At 44.8% G+C, this 17,684-nt stretch overlaps 1 protein-coding gene across 2 annotated transcripts in view; it reads right to left on the bottom strand.

The window, feature by feature from the left end:
* Window positions 1–1,071: 1,071 nt before the first annotated feature.
* lrpprc (leucine-rich pentatricopeptide repeat containing) overlaps window positions 1,072–17,684 on the bottom strand; it is a 71,292-nt gene continuing 54,679 nt past the window's right edge. For both annotated transcript variants that reach the window (XM_003438436.5, XM_019366532.2), the window contains 6 exons: window positions 16,597–16,724; window positions 16,382–16,497; window positions 6,146–6,220; window positions 5,378–5,462; window positions 4,172–4,314; window positions 1,072–2,038 (listed from right to left, as the gene is read on the bottom strand). In XM_003438436.5, the coding sequence (XP_003438484.4) occupies window positions 1,973–2,038; window positions 4,172–4,314; window positions 5,378–5,462; window positions 6,146–6,220; window positions 16,382–16,497; window positions 16,597–16,724 (613 nt within the window). In that variant the 3' untranslated portion in view covers window positions 1,072–1,972. The remainder of the gene's footprint in view (window positions 2,039–4,171; window positions 4,315–5,377; window positions 5,463–6,145; window positions 6,221–16,381; window positions 16,498–16,596; window positions 16,725–17,684) is intronic.

Genomic DNA, 17,684 nt, shown 5'->3' with positions numbered 1-17,684 from the left:
TCACTTCTGCGTGTTTATGTTTTGTTTGTGCACTCATCCTCAGCCTTCACATTCAGTTACACGATGGAGTTCACTGGAGCTCTGCAGCTGCTTGAAAATTAAATTGATAGTGTGATTTTTCTTTTTTTTGTGTATCATCCTTCGCATCACAGCCATTTTGGCAACACACAATGCTCCTTTATGCAGAAATATTACGGGGATATTAAGTTTATATATCACCATAACTTAGAAAACATGCTGGTTTACATCAGAAGTTCCTTCTTCTGTGCCTTGTTTTCCAAATGAGCTCCGCTGACCTGGCTGACCTCAACAAACCCTGCAATCTTCTTGGGGAAAAACCAGTGAGTGTTATCCAAGACCTGGCTCTGAGAGGGCCGCCAGCATTGCATTACATGAATATCTGGGGAATATCCGAGGCCAGCACAGGAGAGTAAATGGAGTTCAATGTCAAGTAGAGGAGAGCTGCAGAGAGCTGGGGTTAGACAGCATAAGGTCATCGATCAGTCAAGCAAAATGTCTCCAAGATCAGATCAATGTTTACATGCCTTGTATGAAAATGTATCTACACATGCAGGAGCTTTCTGAGCAAACTGTGTAGGATGGCTTGTTTGAGCCTATTTTATTGGTTCATGGCTTCAAGACTGTCACAGGTACACTAATTGCGGGGATGCCAATCACTTGGCCTTACCAAAAGGGCATTGGGAAGTTGCCTGGCCTATGGGTGAGCAGGTGTGACAAGTATCCTTTTACAGTTTCAAAAAACCCCCAAAAAGAACAAAAAAAAGGAAGAAAAACCAAGTCAGGACCCCAGTATGTCCCCTTGACCTTGCACAAGCTGGTTGTTATTGATACTTTGTAATATTTTTTCTAGAAAAGCACTATATAAATACATTTTACTTACAGTATGTACATGCACATACAGTATGTACATGAAGTATGCATGAAGCTTTCTTCACACACGACAATGAAAGTCTAAATTTTCCCTATGCTCACTCAAAATTCAGACTTACAGACCTGGACCTGCTAGATTTCTGAATTCACGAACATATAAACTTAAGACCAAAAAAAGCATTTCAGTGTTTGAAATATAATTTTAATATTGCAAAAACAGTCAAACATACATGAATATATTTGCGAGCTTCAACACTTCTTTGAAAAGGACCTTTAATAACATAAATTTCCAAATTGTGTTTGTTTCTAGCCTGCCACTGGAAATGACCTTACATAAAAAAGGAGGAAAAAGCCCACCATTAGATTAATTATGACCTTTGATTCAAAATGAGTCATATCCCATCCATTCATCTCATTTCTTCACATTTCTTCAGATTCACATTGTTGCTTGATATTGTTATTATAATGGAGGTTATATGACAAATTCACTCATGTGCTCGATATGTATTTGTATGTTTTTACACATGCTTTAAAGCAGGTATTACATTTAATTATGTGTTTAACTTCTGCAGAGGCCCTCAAGAAGCTCAAGTCAGAAACTTGTAATACTAATGCAACACAATGGCTCCTGTCCAAGTCATTTTGGAGATCCACCTGAAACATGTTGAAGAATTTATATGTTTTGTGGGTATAACTTAATTCTGTAAAGTAAAAGATGCAGTACCTTGAAAACTGTTGTTTTTGAGTAAATGCATTTTGTCCCCTGAGCTGTCCGATTAAGACATAAAACATCACCCAAGGTGGGCTGGGTATTTTGAAATTAAATTTTTTTTAATTGCACAAAAACCTCACGCACTCGGTCTGGGTTCCTACCATCGTTTATTAGCATAAATACTTCTGTACATTCGCAACATGTTCAACAGTGATCAACAGTATTGATACCGCAGTGGACAGAATCTTAGCATCCAAAAGTTACAACACAACACTCAACATTTCAGATTAAACAACTCATATAAAAAAAGAAAGAAAGGAAGAAAATGGTGGGATTTGCAATGAGGTATGAGGAGAGGATGATTAAACTTTATTCCTCCGCTGTCGCCTGGGCTTTGGCAGCTCTCAGCTTGTCTGCATAAAACTTAAAGGACTCCTGCAAAGAGAAAGCAAAGGCAGGCCATTCAGCAACAAACATCCCAACACCTGCTCACCTGCTGCAGCCTTACACCGTAAGGCGTATTTTGTATCTCGCCTCTTTCTTAAAGTAAGCGGCACTGGAGCCCTCCTGGGTCTGTCTAAATAGTCTCCAGTCTCCAACCAGGTTGTCTCGTTTCATCTTTAAATCCCCATTAATACACAAATAAGGGATTTGTAGCACATTCCCCAAACACGCACTTCCGTTCTTTGCCTCTGTTCCTGGCTAATTAATCAGTGTTTTGATCCAGACAAAGTGTTGTGGTGGGTGTTTTTGGGAGGGGGAGAAGGTGAGAGCTTTTCTGCAGATTACGCCAGCTCCTTACAATGTACGTTTGCTTATTAATGTAGTAATTAATGCCGATAAATCGCCGCGCTCACTACAGAGAGGGAGAGGGAGATCCTGGCACGGGTTTCAAACAGTTTCGAGGGGGTCAGAGCACCCTAATTAAAAATATCTTATTTCCTCTAAAGGTTTGTCCACATGTTGGCTTATTTGGCTACATTCTGACAAAGTTCAAAGCATTTTGAAATAAAAAGAAATAAAACTGAAACATTTCTTTCTGGAAACAGGCTGTCGGAAAATGCAAACCTCTATACATACGGAGAGGATGAAGACCAACGACGGGAGCTGCGCTTTTATTTGTAGAAACTTCTGAACACCGTGACTCTCCACCTTTCCCTCTCCTTGCAACTCTCCTCCTCTACTCTGTTTATAAAATCCAGCAATCACTTAACTACCCTGGTGTTCAGTAAATAATGTAAGAGCTTCTCTACCTTTATCCCCTCTTTCTCCTTCTATCTTCGTACTGCAGGTGAGTGATGTGAAGGTAAGGCTCCGGTCTATACCTGCCTCAAGGGGACAGCGCATCAAAAGTGCTGCGGCTGAGAGGCCTGTGTGTGTGTGTGTGTGTGTGTGTATGCCCTCTGCCAAAAATAGACCCACATCAGCTTACAAAATGTTCATCGTGCTGAAATGCTCAAAAACACTATGAACCCAAAAAGAAGAGTGGCTATTGCAGTGACACCATCTCGCTTACACAATATACGTACTCCGTGACTCTGGGGCGCCATTTCTCACTCTCACACACACATGCACACACACTAACGGCTTCAGGACGCTTGCTGCAGGCCTGGGCATGCTGAAGTATACTGAGCAGGCATACTGCTCCTTCATATTAGTGTGGCACACAGAGACCACAGCACACATTAGGACACCAGCACAACAAGTGCTAGCACTGGTTAGGAGCTGTGAGGCGCAGCAGGCCAAACAGAGCAACTCAAGAGAGGAAACAGAACGTGGTGACGGCATAAACTGTTAATGCGATTCTAACTCATATCCCTGAATTAAAGAGGACAGTCTGCACTTCAATGACAGCTTCAGTGTGTGATTTAAAATCCACTGTGGTGATGTACAGAGGCAAAACATAATGATAAGTCATGTTATCTTGCCAACTGGAGCTTCATTGTCAATTCTTTCTAAAGAGGTTAATTCACTGCTTAGTTAAAATTTGTGTTCACCCTAAAATGAAAGGCAGAAACTACCATGTAGACACGTATTCATGTAAAGAGAAAGAACATGCATTTAAAAATGCATCATAAATTCAGTTTTAGGTTTATTTCTAGTTGTAGTGAACTTAGCTTTCCATGTTTATGGTGGTAACACAAACCAAAATGTTGATAATATGAATGCAGTTGCTTATAATTCCTTCCACAGGTCCAGATGGTCATTTGTGGAGGTCAAACTCAGTATTTTGTACACATTGTTCAAAATTCTATCTTTCACCTCTAACCCAAAAATCAATTGTCCAACTAATGTTAAAGGTACTTATATTTCTTGCTTTAAAAAACTTTTTCCTTTACGTCAGAGTTTGAAATCTACAACAGTGTGGAGTACACAAAAGCTTCACAACTGTATTTTCTGAATGAAGGAAGGGCAACTTTTCTCCTGCAGTTTTTCTGCCCTTCATATATATGGTTCATTTTATTTAATCAAACCTCTAAAACGCTAAAACAAACACATTTGCATCCAAGTGTTTGCTCAAAGCATCTCTCGTGTGTGTGTGTGTGTGTGTGTGTGTGAGAGACTCACGGGGGGCTCAGGGAAGGGCACCGTCTCTCCTGCTTCGCGGTAAAGCACAGCCAGACGTTTGAGTGACAGCTCGTCTACAACTATCCCCTCCTTCTGCATCTGCTCATGCAAAGCCTTGGCTGCTGGTAAGTCCTTATCCAGAACTGCCAGATGAAAGTGGGGGGTGGGAGGGAGAAAGTCAACACATGAGACAAGAAACATGTCTTATTTGAATTTGGATATTTAGAGAAAACTGACAGTGTGGTGGGATAATCATGTTATTTTCCCGGCAATTTATTGGTGCCAAGAAATTTGATTTTAAATGCAGCTGCACATTTGACGATCTGTGCATTTCCATTTTTTTTCCCTTTTTTTTGGCAGTGTGACACTTTCTTTTTATTACTTGTGTTTGTTGGTTCAATGGAGGAGGTGGAAAAAGAGAACAGAGGGGAAAAAATAGGCAAGGAGTCCCTGGAACTGTGGAAAATATATTCTCAAGATGCAAATAAAAACAGGTAGACAGTAAAATAAGGTTTTATAGACATTATAAATGATAACAAGAAAAAATTATTAAGGGTCAGTCAGTAACTTTCATTTTTAGGGAGACAAACCTGAAACAACTGCACACAAATATCTGTGGTTGTGTGCAGCCAAGAGGGAAGGTCACAAAGGTGAAAAAAAAAATGAGAGTGAAAGGAAAAAAGAAAAGCCCTCAAAGAGAAAAAAGAAAAAGTACACAGATGGGACAAAGAACAGAGGCGAGCAGAGCATCACTAATTGCTTCCCCTATGGCTGCCTTGACCGACCAGCGAGCTAATGCTAATTAAATAGTCATGTCTTCTCATCTCTGGTGTGACAAGGTACGGAAGAAGGGGGGACTGGTGGGTGAGAAGGTGAAGTGAAAGCAAAGAGAGGAGGATAAAAAAGAAAAAAAACTGAGGACAAGAAAATGTAGACAGGAGCAAAAAGGTGGAGAGAGGGGGGAAAAAAGCTGAGTGGTGGAACGTGTTGAGATTAGCACGCTAGGCTAGCCAGGACAGCTAACTCATTAGAGGACATGTGTTCTAACCCCTGAACGCTTTCCTACACACACACCCTGAGCTTGACCTGATGCATTGTTAATGGGTCTGTTAATGTTGACTTAGCTACAGTCCAGTGAACCGCATGCTGCACTACCAGACCCGTTCAGCTCTTCTGTAAGAACAAGTGCCTGTTTATGCATCTTACCGTGACATTTCATCAGGTATGGGTACAGCAGTTCCTTCTCCGCAAAGTCTGGAATCAAGCTGAGCAGGTTCTTGATCTTACCCACCTAAACACAAAGACATTACACATGCAAGGACGCGCATGTAAGGATTCAAACTGTGATTCATGTCCCGATAACAAAACAGAAATTAAAATATGCTCCAACAAAATGGGTGAAAATAATAATGCTGTTCAAAAGTGAGTATGCTTTTAAACATGGAACAGACTGCAGATGCTCAGGTTCCTAATTCCACATGTGGCTATCTGAACTAAGTTATATTAAGGAATATTTTGCCTCTCTGACATTTCAGACTTCATTCAGAAAGACAAAAATAAATGTAGATGCATTTCTGTGTACTCAACTTTACCAAGGTGAGTACACAGGCACAACTCAGGGGACGCTCAGGCAATCTAGTACACCCCAGTGCCTTCAGAAATTGACATTTGTGATTATTAAGTGGTGAGAAAATGGACTTCCTGGGGAAAATCCACACATATCAAGATATGCGAAAGGTCCAGAGGTGCACAGAGAGGCCTACTTGAAGGGGATTGTGGCCAAATGTAAACATTAATAGGGTAAAAAAAAAAAAAAATTCCAATCTTTAGACTAGATTTAGAGATCTGAGATATCAGGATTACAGCAGTCACTTGAAGGAGAACTGTAGTTAAATATCATAGAGGTTAAATTTTGATTAGTCCATAACTAAGGAAACCTACTAGAAACTCTCCCTAAAAAGAAGTGATTTTTACCTGCCCAGGTGTCTGAGCCTTTTGGGTTACAAAGGACAGCAGAACTTCCTTCTGTTCAGCCAAAGCATTGCAACGCTGCATTAGGACAAAAGAGACAAAAAAAAGAGAGAGAGGAAGAAATAAGAGCTTAAGTGTGATAGTCAACAGCTGATCCTCTCGACTCTTTCTGAAGTCAAGAAGACTCCTCAGTCTTCTTTTTAAATAGGTACAGTATATAAACGCACACACGCACACTCCAGCACACCCACGCATTCGTATAAACACCCGCACACTCAGGGTTACACTCAGGTTAAAGGATAATTATGAATCTAATAACTACTCATTTCTTTATGACCTTAAAAGGTACAGAGCTTCACAAAAAGCATAATTATCGCTAAGTCCAACTAAAGGCCATATCTGTTACTCAGTGGAAACATCAGTACGGTCATAGCGTGACTGCTTCCTGTGCGGCTTGGACGGCAGCGATTTACACTGATGAGCTGATGACAGGAATTCAAAACAGAAGTGAAAAAGTTTCAGGCAGATTCAAGCGAATAATTCACCACAAACAGGCGTCTTAACTCTTTATCTTTTGAAAGCCTACTAGAAGCAACTCCAGCGGTTGAAGAAGTCAGAAAATTTGTGTTTGGTTGATTATTTTTATGTTGTAACAAGGTTTTGTGACGTTAAATCTTATACCATTGGAAAGCCTGTTCATGAAAGAGTGCCTAACACAACCCCTGGGTTGGCTGACTTGTGACAAATACTGGTTGAAGTGTGTGACCAAGGCTGTTGTGGCCGTGTATGATTCTTCCACACGCTGCTGAGGCCTTCTATTTGTTAGATGAATAAATTGTTAAATTGCCAGCATTTCTTATGTCTTCAGACTTCAATTCATTCAATCCAATAAATAACACCAAACAAGAGTTAATAGCAGAATAAGAAGTTTGGCATTGGCAAGTTTTTCCCACAACCCACATACTCAGCTCTACTGGCTCAACCCACAAATGTATTTTCCTTCCAAATGTGGCACAGCTTAAGGGGAAATAACCAGGCTTTCCAATAATATATATAGCCAGGAAGCATTATTAAAACTAAAAGACAAATCTCTATTTAAAAAAATTAATAAACTGAGAAACGATTCTAATGTTTGTCAAATCACGTCTTTATTTATCTATAGAGAGGTGTTAAAACTCATCATTAATGGTAAGGGGAGGTCACCTTTATGGGGGGACACTTAAAGTTGCTCTTTTTAGAGAACTGTCAGAGAAATTGGTAAACTGGGTGTCAGAATTTGACTTCCTATTACACTGAAAAACAGCATAACTGGCATGTCTCTGTCACTGGCCAGTTAACACCAGTTAACGACTGCTTATTATGAAAACACACAAACATACATATGATATACTCTGTGGGTTTGTGAGGGAGATTGCCTTTCTGTGAGTGAGCGAGTCTCTTGGCTGAGCTGCGATGAGGTCCGATTACTAGCCAGTCGTAAACTGACGCGTTTCCCTCCTCTGCTCCGTACAGAATTAAAAGCGGCTGGCCTGCAAGGCTTTTAACACACGGCCTCACACACAGACACGGAGCAGCCTGCCTTCTTTTGGAGTCACTAAGTGCAGAATAGCTTTAGTACAATCAGGCAATTAGACTACTACTATGCCACTTCACTTTTTGAAGCAACTTTGCTCCATGCTCTCATTCGCTCTCCTGTATTTTTTCCCCTCCCTTGCCACGCCAAACTGTCCCAGTGGCAAAGCCGCAGCTGAACAGACCTACCTTCTCCTTTGCTGCTCACACACACTGCCTAAAAGCTCTGGATACCCGGGGAATGCTTCCTCTTTTTTCCTCAGTGACCTCTCCCAGCGCAGTTATAGACGAGACCGTAACGCACACACCTCACAGCTTCTTTCTCGCTCCTTAATGACTTCATCCCTCTCGCTCCCCACCGACCTCACCTCCATCTCTCCTGATAGCCTTGTCATCATTATAGTGTGCTTGCCTGCATAAAAGCTTTTCAGAGTTGTGGTCCTGCTTCACTTATGATGGGATGGAGGAGTTGGGAAGCTACCCTGCAGTGACCCTGGAAGAGCAGCTAGGAGGGGAGAGTCAGGAAAACGAGAGGGACAAACCACAGCACGTAGCTCAACCTCGGTCACATGTGAGACTAAGCTCAAACTTTAACAACAGGACGGCACATGTTACTATTAGACATCCTTGTAATTTTGGTAGGTTTATCGTATTTAAAGTAACATCTCGCAGATATTTACCACAGCACCTTACGGTATTTCCGAGTTTACAGTGAAACTGTAATCTTGAGATCAAATAAGCTATACCAGCAATCATTCACCCCCAACAGACTTCAAAAAGGGACACTAAAGTCAACACTGATAATGATAAAGTTTAAAGTGACTTTAAACTTGCAGTTCTCTTTCAAACATTCGTTTCGGTGTCTCACTATGGGGAACGCTCTCTCGGCGTTGTCCTCAGAAGCCTCTATATCATTACTCCAGCCAGCATTGGCTGGCAGTCGTGACGCCAGCGTCAGGGAGGGGCCACCCTCCTCCCTATAAAAGGGTGTGACGCAGCGTCACCCGTCATTCAATTTCCTCTTCTCGCTTCTTAGAAACCTCGTCTCTCCTGACTGTGAACGTGAGTGCTAGCTTAACTGTCCACGCGAGCAAGCTAACACCTTGGTCACCGGGCGCTAGCACGGTTCGCGTTTTGAGTCGCCTGCTCTTCACCACAGAGCCAGGTCGGAGAGTGTGTTAGCTGCCACCACGCACCTAGCACAACAGCTAGCTGACCAAGCTAACTGTCTTTGCTACACACGGTCACCAAGCCAAGTAGCACAAGCGCTAGCCACCACACTAGCTAGGTCATACTAGCTCACCATAGCTACCCGACCGAGAGAAGAAAATAAAGATCAGCGTTAGCCGTCCAGCCATTCCAAGCTAGCTACACCAAGCTTCCTTAATATGGCAGACTGCAAACCGCTGCCCAGAATTTGCCCCTGCGGTTGCAAAATCTCAGGTTCAGATACACATGACGCGTGTGTGATGTGCCTCGGGCTGCAACACGCCCAAGCGGCTATTTCCACACCGGGTTCATGCGAACACTGCGCTCGCTTCACCCTAAAAAGCCTTCGCCGAAGGCTAGCCCGTCAGGCTAGCCTGTCGAAGAAGGACCCAATGCTGTCTCCAATCGTCCCACCGATGGAGCACATTGAGTCAGCCATACCAGGCACCAGCTGGGGCGACGAGATGGATATCGTCCTCCCGCTGGTGGATGATGCCGAGGTCAGCTGCGAAGCTATGTTGTCTGATTCCCTCGAGGCTAATGACGAGCTACTCAGCGAATCCTCCGAGGGAGCGTCGGAACATCTCGTCTCGGACGAGGATGACGACGTTTTCTTTGCCCCCTCTGGTCGGAATTCTGCGACACAAGGGGCCGATTGTGATAACCCCGGCACACAGTCCCGCGGCATGGAGCTATTTGACGTTGCAAAACGGGCAGCTGAAAAGCTGGCAATCCCATGGCCCGCGGTGACAACGGAGACCTCCACCTCACGATACGAGGGTAAAAGGCTCCCCAAAGCAAAGCGCACTACTAAGCAGGTACTGCCGCTTTTCCCCGAATGCGTGGACGAGGTCACACGCTGCTGGGCAAAGCCATTTTCGTCACCCAACCCCGTGCAGGGAGCGGCGGCGTTTGACTGCGCTGGAATGAAGGAGAAGGGCATCTACCAAATTCCCACAGTGGAGAATCTGGTGGCCTCTCATCTCCACCCAAACCAGAAACTTTCCATGTCATCTGGTCCGTCCCTGCCCTCCAAGGCCGAACGCCTGCAGTCCTCCCTGGCTGACAAGGCGTATAAATCAGTGGCCACCACCGTGAGGGCATTGAACGCCTCATCGCTCCTGCTAGCCTACTCGGCGGAGCTCCAGGACCAGACTGCTGCGAACCCGAATGCTAGCGAGCTGTGGGAAGAGCTGGGCGTCGTTACGGACCAGTGTCTCCACCTCACTAGAGCAGCAGTACAAGCGACGGGCAGAGCTCTCAGCATCATCGTCCTACAGGAGAGGGCAAGATGGCTGAACTTGTCGGGGCTTTCAGACCGAGAAAGACGTGACATTCTGGATGAAAGCATCGACCCCGCTGGCCTTTTCGGGACCGCCGTTGCCACCATGCAAAGACGGTGCGAGGAGAAAAAGAAAGAGGGAGAGGCCCTGCAGCTGTGTCTCCCTAGGAAGACCCAGGATGCGCCCCCGCCTCCACCCAGTCGCCGCACGTTCGCTCAGGTCACCAGCCGTCCAGCCGGCGTGCCGACATTTAAAATCCCTCGCCGCCCAGCCCCGCAGGTCGCGGCCCAGGGTCCCCTAGGTTCGCAGAACCCTAAGACCCACTGGCCCAGGAAACATGCCCCACCTGCTGCCGCTCAGGGTGCCCCACCACCAGCTAAGCAGTCGGACCGCAAGAAGAAGCGGGCTGCCTAACATCACCCACGGGGAGATCGGAGCCGGATCAGCCCGGGCTCCAAGTTCACTCCAGGGCTCAGTTCCGGAGCCCGTTCGGAGAAGTGTGTTCTGTCTCCACCTTTCAGCGCCTGGGACTCGAGTTGGATCCCACAGAGCGCATTTCAACAAAGAGACCACGAGACACTGTTCAGCTGAATCAAGCATGTTACAGTCTCACAAAAGCACACTGTTTTATTAAAAACTCACCCGCTGCATCCAGGCATGTTGCCAAGGGCACGGGAAAAATGTGTGGAAAACACAGAAAGTATGTTGAAAAACATAATGCCCCCACGGACCCAGACACCACCGGGGTTGGTTCCCTCAGTGGTGTCCGGCCCCATGAGCACTGGTCAAGCGCGCGCCGCCCGCGCATGCGCAGTCGGGTCTGGCCTGCAGGACCAGTTTCCGCCACAAGAGGGAGCCAAAGCTCCGTCTACTGTGGAGTGCCTGTCTTTGGGGCCGCTGTCAGCAAGAATAGAGAGATGGCGCAGAATGTTGACGACCTCCACTCTGCTGCATGTCGTGCGCCCAGGCGATTGGTTTACATCAATAGACCTGAAGGACGCATATTTTCACATCCCTATTTATCCGCCTCACAGAAAATTCCTGCGCTTCGCGTTTCAGGGCAGAATGTACGAGTACCAGGTCCTGCCGTTTGGTCTCTCACTGAGCCCACGGGTATTTGTGAAGTGCACAGAGGCAGCCATAGCCCCACTGAAGAGGCGGGGCATCCGCATAGCAACGTACATAGACGATTGGCTGCTGCTATCAGAGTCAGAAATAATGGGAAGAGAGCACACCAGGTTGGCAGTGGATCATCTGATGGCTCTGGGTTTCACCATAAACTACGAAAGGAGTGTCCTGCAGCCAGCTCAGGCCATCTCTTTCATAGGAATAGCTCTAAACTCCGCCTCATACAGAGCGTGTCTCTCTGTGGACAGAGTAAAAAAAAAAAAAAAAAAAATGCTATCACATGCCGGCATTTTTCAGGTGGGAAGATATCTCCCATTCAGAAAATGCCTGCAGATGCTGGGATTAATGGCGTCTTCACTGGCAGTCATTCCACTAGGCAGACTGCATATGAGGGAATTTCAGCGATGGGTTGCATCACTGAGACTGAATCGAGAGCGCCATACCCACCGCCATATCAGAGTGACAGCAGACTGCGCTGCAGCACTCCACTGTTGGAGAAATCCCACATTTCTCACTCAGGGGGTGTCACTGGGGGCTGTCACAGCCAGAAAGGTGGTAACCACGGATGCGAGTCTCACGGGCTGGGGTGCCACTCACGAGGGCAGAGCAGTGAGCGGCAGCTGGGACTCACGACAGAGGGGTGCTCACATAAACTGGCTAGAATTGCTAGCAGCATTTCTAGCACTGAGACACTTCCTTCCCCTGTTGAGAAACCACCATGTTCTGATCAGAACAGACAACACCACTGTTGTGGCGTACATCAACAGACAGGGCGGGTTACGGTCCCGTCCTTTGCACATGCTGGCTCGCAGACTGATCATGTGGAGCAGCATCAATCTGTTGTCACTGAGAGCTACTCACATTCCAGGAGCTCTGAACTTGGGAGCAGACTTAATGTCCAGGGGAAACCCGCAGTACGGGGACGGGACCCTGCACCCACATGTGGTGACCCAAATCTGGACCCGCTTTGGCCACCCACAGGTCGATCTGTTTGCCTCGAGGGAGAACGCTCAGTGTCCACTGTATTTCTCCCTGAAGGACCAGGAGGCTCCGCTAGGGGTAGACGCATTAGCTCACAACTGGCCACATGCTCTGCTTTATGCGTTCCCTCCACTGGCCTTAATTTCTCCCACTCTAACCAGAGTGAGAGAGAGAGGGCTGACAGTGATATTGATCGCCCCAAGGTGGACGAGGTCCCATTGGTTAGCGGAGATTATGCCCCTCTTGTGGAGCGAACCTTGGCCTCTCCCTCTCCGTCGAGACCTAGTCTCCCAAGCCAGGGGGGAGATTTTTCACCCTCGTCCCGAGCGCCTCACCCTGTGGGCTTGGCCCGTGAGAGGTTGAATCTGAGTACGGCAGGACTCCCCCAGAGTGTTATAGCCACTATTCAGAGTGCTAGAGCCCCCTCCACAAGATCATTGTATGAGAACAAGTGGAGGGTATTTGAGGAAGTCTCACACTCTCTCCTTTCAGTGCTCTGTGAAAACAATTCTCTCCTTTCTCCAAGAACTGTTAGATAAAGGAAAGGCCTTTTCCACGATTAAAGTATATCTAGCAGCCATTTCAGCCTGCCATGTGGGCTTCGTGGATGGCCCAGTGAGCCATCACCCGCTAGTCTGCCGTTTCATGAAAGGGGCACGACGGCTCCACCTGGTGTCTAAACCTCTCGTTCCCACGTGGGATTTATCCCTGGTGCTGGGGGCAGTTTCACAGCCACCATTTGAGCCACTAGACCAGGTGGAAATAAAAATCCTGTCTTTGAAGACTGCATTGCTCCTGGCTCTCGCATCTGCGAAGCGTGTCAGTGATATTCATGCGCTGTCAATACACAAAGAGTGCACCCGATTCACACGGGATAACTCTAGAGTCACACTCAGGCCAAATCCGGCCTTTGTGCCCAAAAATCCTTATCTCCAATGCACCCCATTGGAGCTGGAAGCTTTTTGCCCTCCTCCTTTCTCCGCCCCTGAACAGGAGCGCCTACATGCTCTCTGTCCAGTTAGGGCTTTACGTACCTATATAGAAAGAACGAAGGCTTTCAGGAGGTCGGATCAGCTGTTTGTTTCCTGGGCTAAACCACATCTTGGCAAGCCCGTTAGCAAACAACGCATTTCCCACTGGATTGTTGAGGCGATCCAATTGGCTTATTCAAGCACGGGTCTGTCCCCCCCGGGGGGACTTCGTGCTCATTCTACTAGAGGGATGGCAACCTCTTGGGCCCTTTTTAGGGGTGTCTCTATAGAAGAGATATGTGCAGCGGCGAGCTGGGCTTCACCTTTGACCTTTGCAAGGTTTTACAGGTTGGATGTCACTGTACCATCTCTAGCCCACACTGTGTTAAGTGTGGGTCCCCACGAGACCTCCTAAGTTGGCAGTCAGTCGTTCAGATGGGCTTATCTGGCAATACGGGAGTCTGCATATCCCCATAGTGAGACACCGAAACGAATGTTTGAAAGAGAACTTGAGGTTACTCTATTCCGTAACCCCCGTTCTCTGATAACATGAGTGAGGTGTCTCACCAGATCACCCTCCTTGCACGAAGCGAGGAAGAGGTGAGCTTATCTTGAATGACGGGTGACGCTGCGTCACACCCTTTTATAGGGAGGAGGGTGGCCCCTCCCTGACGCTGGCGTCACGACTGCCAGCCAATGCTGGCTGGAGTAATGATATAGAGGCTTCTGAGGACAACGCCGAGAGAGCGTTCCCCATAGTGAGACACCTCACTCATGTTATCAGAGAACGGGGGTTACGGAATAGAGTAACCTCAAGTTTTCAGTCTTAAAATGTGTTTAAAGTTTAAATATGTGGAAAATTTGATCCACCCTAGCAAGCGCCTTGCAGTAGCGGTGCATGTTTTAATTCTTCTGGATGGTTAAAGTGGAGCTGATGTTTAATCATTTTATTCAGGGGGTACAAATGATGATCATTTAATGGTACTTTGATTTTTTTCCTAACCACCTTCCCCTTAGTGCCTGACTCTTACTTCAAAAATTAAAGGTGAGAATGTTTTCTATTACTACTTCTAAGGCTCTAATAGCGTCCTATCCAACCTATTTTCTGAGATTCCCCTCGATTATCGTCAGGTCCACTGCAACATGAAAAATACAGTAAGGAAAATATGTGGTAAAAGCAAGAATGTTACCATTTAATGCATTGTTTTCTTATATCAGTCTGAGGATATCACTGTTCAATTGCACTCTTATTTTTTAAGCCATCCTGTACCATTTTAATTTGGGTTTTTTTGTTTTGTTTTGTTACACGATTTAGGCTCTATTACTTTTTCCAATTGACTTTATGTGTTTTTCCTTTTAATATTGTTTGTTTGTTTACAAATTTCTCCTTTTACTGATCCATTTCTTATCATATACATGTGGTTATCGTGTTTTCTGGGTTTGTATTAGACTTGTTTTTAACCTGTGATCCCTGTTCTGTGTATTTTTGTATACTTGCATTGTTAATCCATCTGCCAGAGCTGAAAAGCACTTTGGGTCAAATCCTGTTGTTTTTAAAGGCACAATATAGATAAAGGTGATTTGAGTCATCTGCATTTGTGTGGGGATTCATCAGTGCACACAGACTAGTGACTTCTCTAAAAGCCATATTAACTGTCAACATTTTGTAGCAACTTATGCTGCTGTGCAGACAAAATGTTTCAGATAAAGGCCTATTTTAGACTTTATTTGTCTCTTGATTTGATGTTTTACTTAACAGGGAAGCAATGTAAAGGTGAAACCAGTGTCCTATTGATTTAATTTTGTGTTAATTTTTGCTACAGTTTTTTTAAATTTAGGGTTTTTTTTAATGCATTTGCAAGATCCCTGGATCAAACCAAGGAGGAGACACAGCCTCCCAGGTCCTTCCATGCAGAGCTACATGGTGTGGTGTCCCATTGCGAATAAGGGACCATTATTGTCCCAAGAGATGCACCGAACTTGGGCAAATAATTATTTTGTACATTGCAGGCCTTCAATTCTTCATTTCTGTCTCTCTTATTTTGCACCATGCTCTCCATCCATCCTGTCTCTCACCCATCTAGCTGCTACATATTTATATCCCCAGACTCAATGCAAAGTCATTGAGCTGTAATATACGAACTGTTGAATAAGTGAAAGAGCAGGAGGCAAATTTCAGACCACAAGACTCAGTGGTGGAAAGCGGGCAAGCTTTTCCTGACATCAACGCAAGGTTGGATAAATAAGTGAACGAATGTGGCAGGAGAACCTCTCCAACAACACTGGGGTCTGACAACTGGATGAAAGCAAATGGGAGCTGTGATGGACTAAATTCACTACAAGGTCCCTTGTTGATATTTTTTCCCGTCTTTTGGCAGATTTTAATTACTTTGATATCATAATTTAAAATGTAAAAGCACAAGGCAGTCAAATGGAGAGGCGCTCACTGGGACAGAAACACCCCATATGATTTAAAATTTATCTAAAGTGGTCACAAAAATTAAAAAAAATTGAAAAACATCACTTAGCGTGTACATTTTGCTCCAATTCTAAGCTGAATAAACAAAACTCAGCAGGGCTTAAATAGTACCTTCACTTGGCCATAAGAAACAGTTAAGTTTTCATTTTCACAGCAGATTCTTTCATTTCTATTTTTGCACATTTTTTTGTAACAATCACACATTTGAATTTACTCAGGACAACCCACTGTGTTCCTCTTGTAAGACATTCAGCATCATTCAAGTCACTCTCATCTTCTCTTTACACGAAGACAAATCGAGGTTATTGAGAGCATCCACAGTGAGAAGCACACAGACTCCTTCACGCCGTGATTAAATTGTGATGAAGTAACGTGAGAAAAGTAATGCATCCATGTATGAAATGTAGCTAATTCCTCTCTAATATTAATTATGAGTACTCAAGCTGAAGGCTACAACCAAACCAGAGGAGATAAATAATCTGAATCTAACATACCTTTGGACAACAATTGGCTAAAAATATACTTCTCACACTTCAAACCAAAATGTCTTGGCTTTTAGCCTATGAGCTATTATTCTCACATGCACACACACACACACACACACACACACACTTACAGCCAGCATGAATTTGGCGTCCTCCACTTTATCCATATCCAGCAGCTGGAGGAAGAGGTCTGAAGCCGGTCTGTAGCAGGCAAAGTGGTTGGCTAGCCGCTCGGCCATAGCGCTCACTACAAAATGACATGTTGTATTGGTAAAGGATTATTTAGCAACACTCAGTTTAAATCAATTACTTTGATTGTGGCCTTATATTTCTGCTTATGTCTTACACTTGTCTATGGCATGGTCATTCCCAGCTTCCAGAACCTTTCTAAAGACGAAGGACATGCTGGGGTTTGTGCTGTCTGGACGGGTGTAGATTCCCTCCAACAACTCTACTGCAGACGACATATCACCACTGCAGAGGGAAACGGATACAAATTTTCTGTTATATTCACTCACCTGCCATTTCATAAGGTATATCTTTCGAAATGTTCATTAATGCTAATATATAATCGGCCAATGGCATGGCATTAACACAATGCATTAAGGCATATAGGCATGGATGAGATGACCTGCTGAAGTTCAATCTGAGCATCAGAATGGGGAAGAAAGGAGATTTGAATGGCAGTTCTCTGGGTGAAAATGCCTTGTTGATGCCAGAGGACATATGGGAATGGATGCTTTGAGCTGACAGGAAGGCAACAGCAACTCAAATACCTGCTTTTTGTAACCAAGTGATCTCTAAACATATAACATGGCAAACCTTGAAGCAGATTGGCTACAGCAGCAGAAGACCACACCAGGGGTCACTAAGAAAAGGCAACTGAGGATACAATTTACACAGGTTTATTGAAACTGGACAATGTGAAGACTGAAAAAACAAACAAACAAAAAGCTGACGACAGGGTCCAAGTTTGGCTTAAACAACATGGAAAGGATGGATCTATCCCGCCTTGTATCAGCAGCTCAGACTGGTGGTGGTGGTGTAATGGTGTAGGAGATACTTTCAGGCTTCTTAGTGCTCTACTCTTGCCAGTGAGAGCGGATATATGATTTTATTATTTGTGATGAGCTTAAGACTAAAAATGTGGAGTTGTAAATTCACATAAAAGTCGACTTTAAAGTAATGCAACCCTCCAAATCTCACAATGTGATTAAAGTTGTCCAAGTTCATTAGAGGGAAAGCAGGTTCCTTGTTTGAAAGATGGACCTGTTACACATCCAACCACCACCAAACCTCCACACCTGATTTTGTCCTCAAAAAAGATCAGGTTTCATTCTGAATTTGCATTAAGGCTTACTATGTGTAAACTGCAACATGCATAAACCTCCAATACAGCGAGAATATGATAAATTGGCTGATAAAACAACAACA

This window comes from Oreochromis niloticus, linkage group LG13, assembly GCF_001858045.2.
Source record: "Oreochromis niloticus isolate F11D_XX linkage group LG13, O_niloticus_UMD_NMBU, whole genome shotgun sequence".
NCBI classification, from domain to species: domain Eukaryota; kingdom Metazoa; phylum Chordata; class Actinopteri; order Cichliformes; family Cichlidae; genus Oreochromis; species Oreochromis niloticus.
Note: the sequence above shows the minus strand (reverse complement) of the source record. Positions and strands in the feature narration are given on the sequence as shown.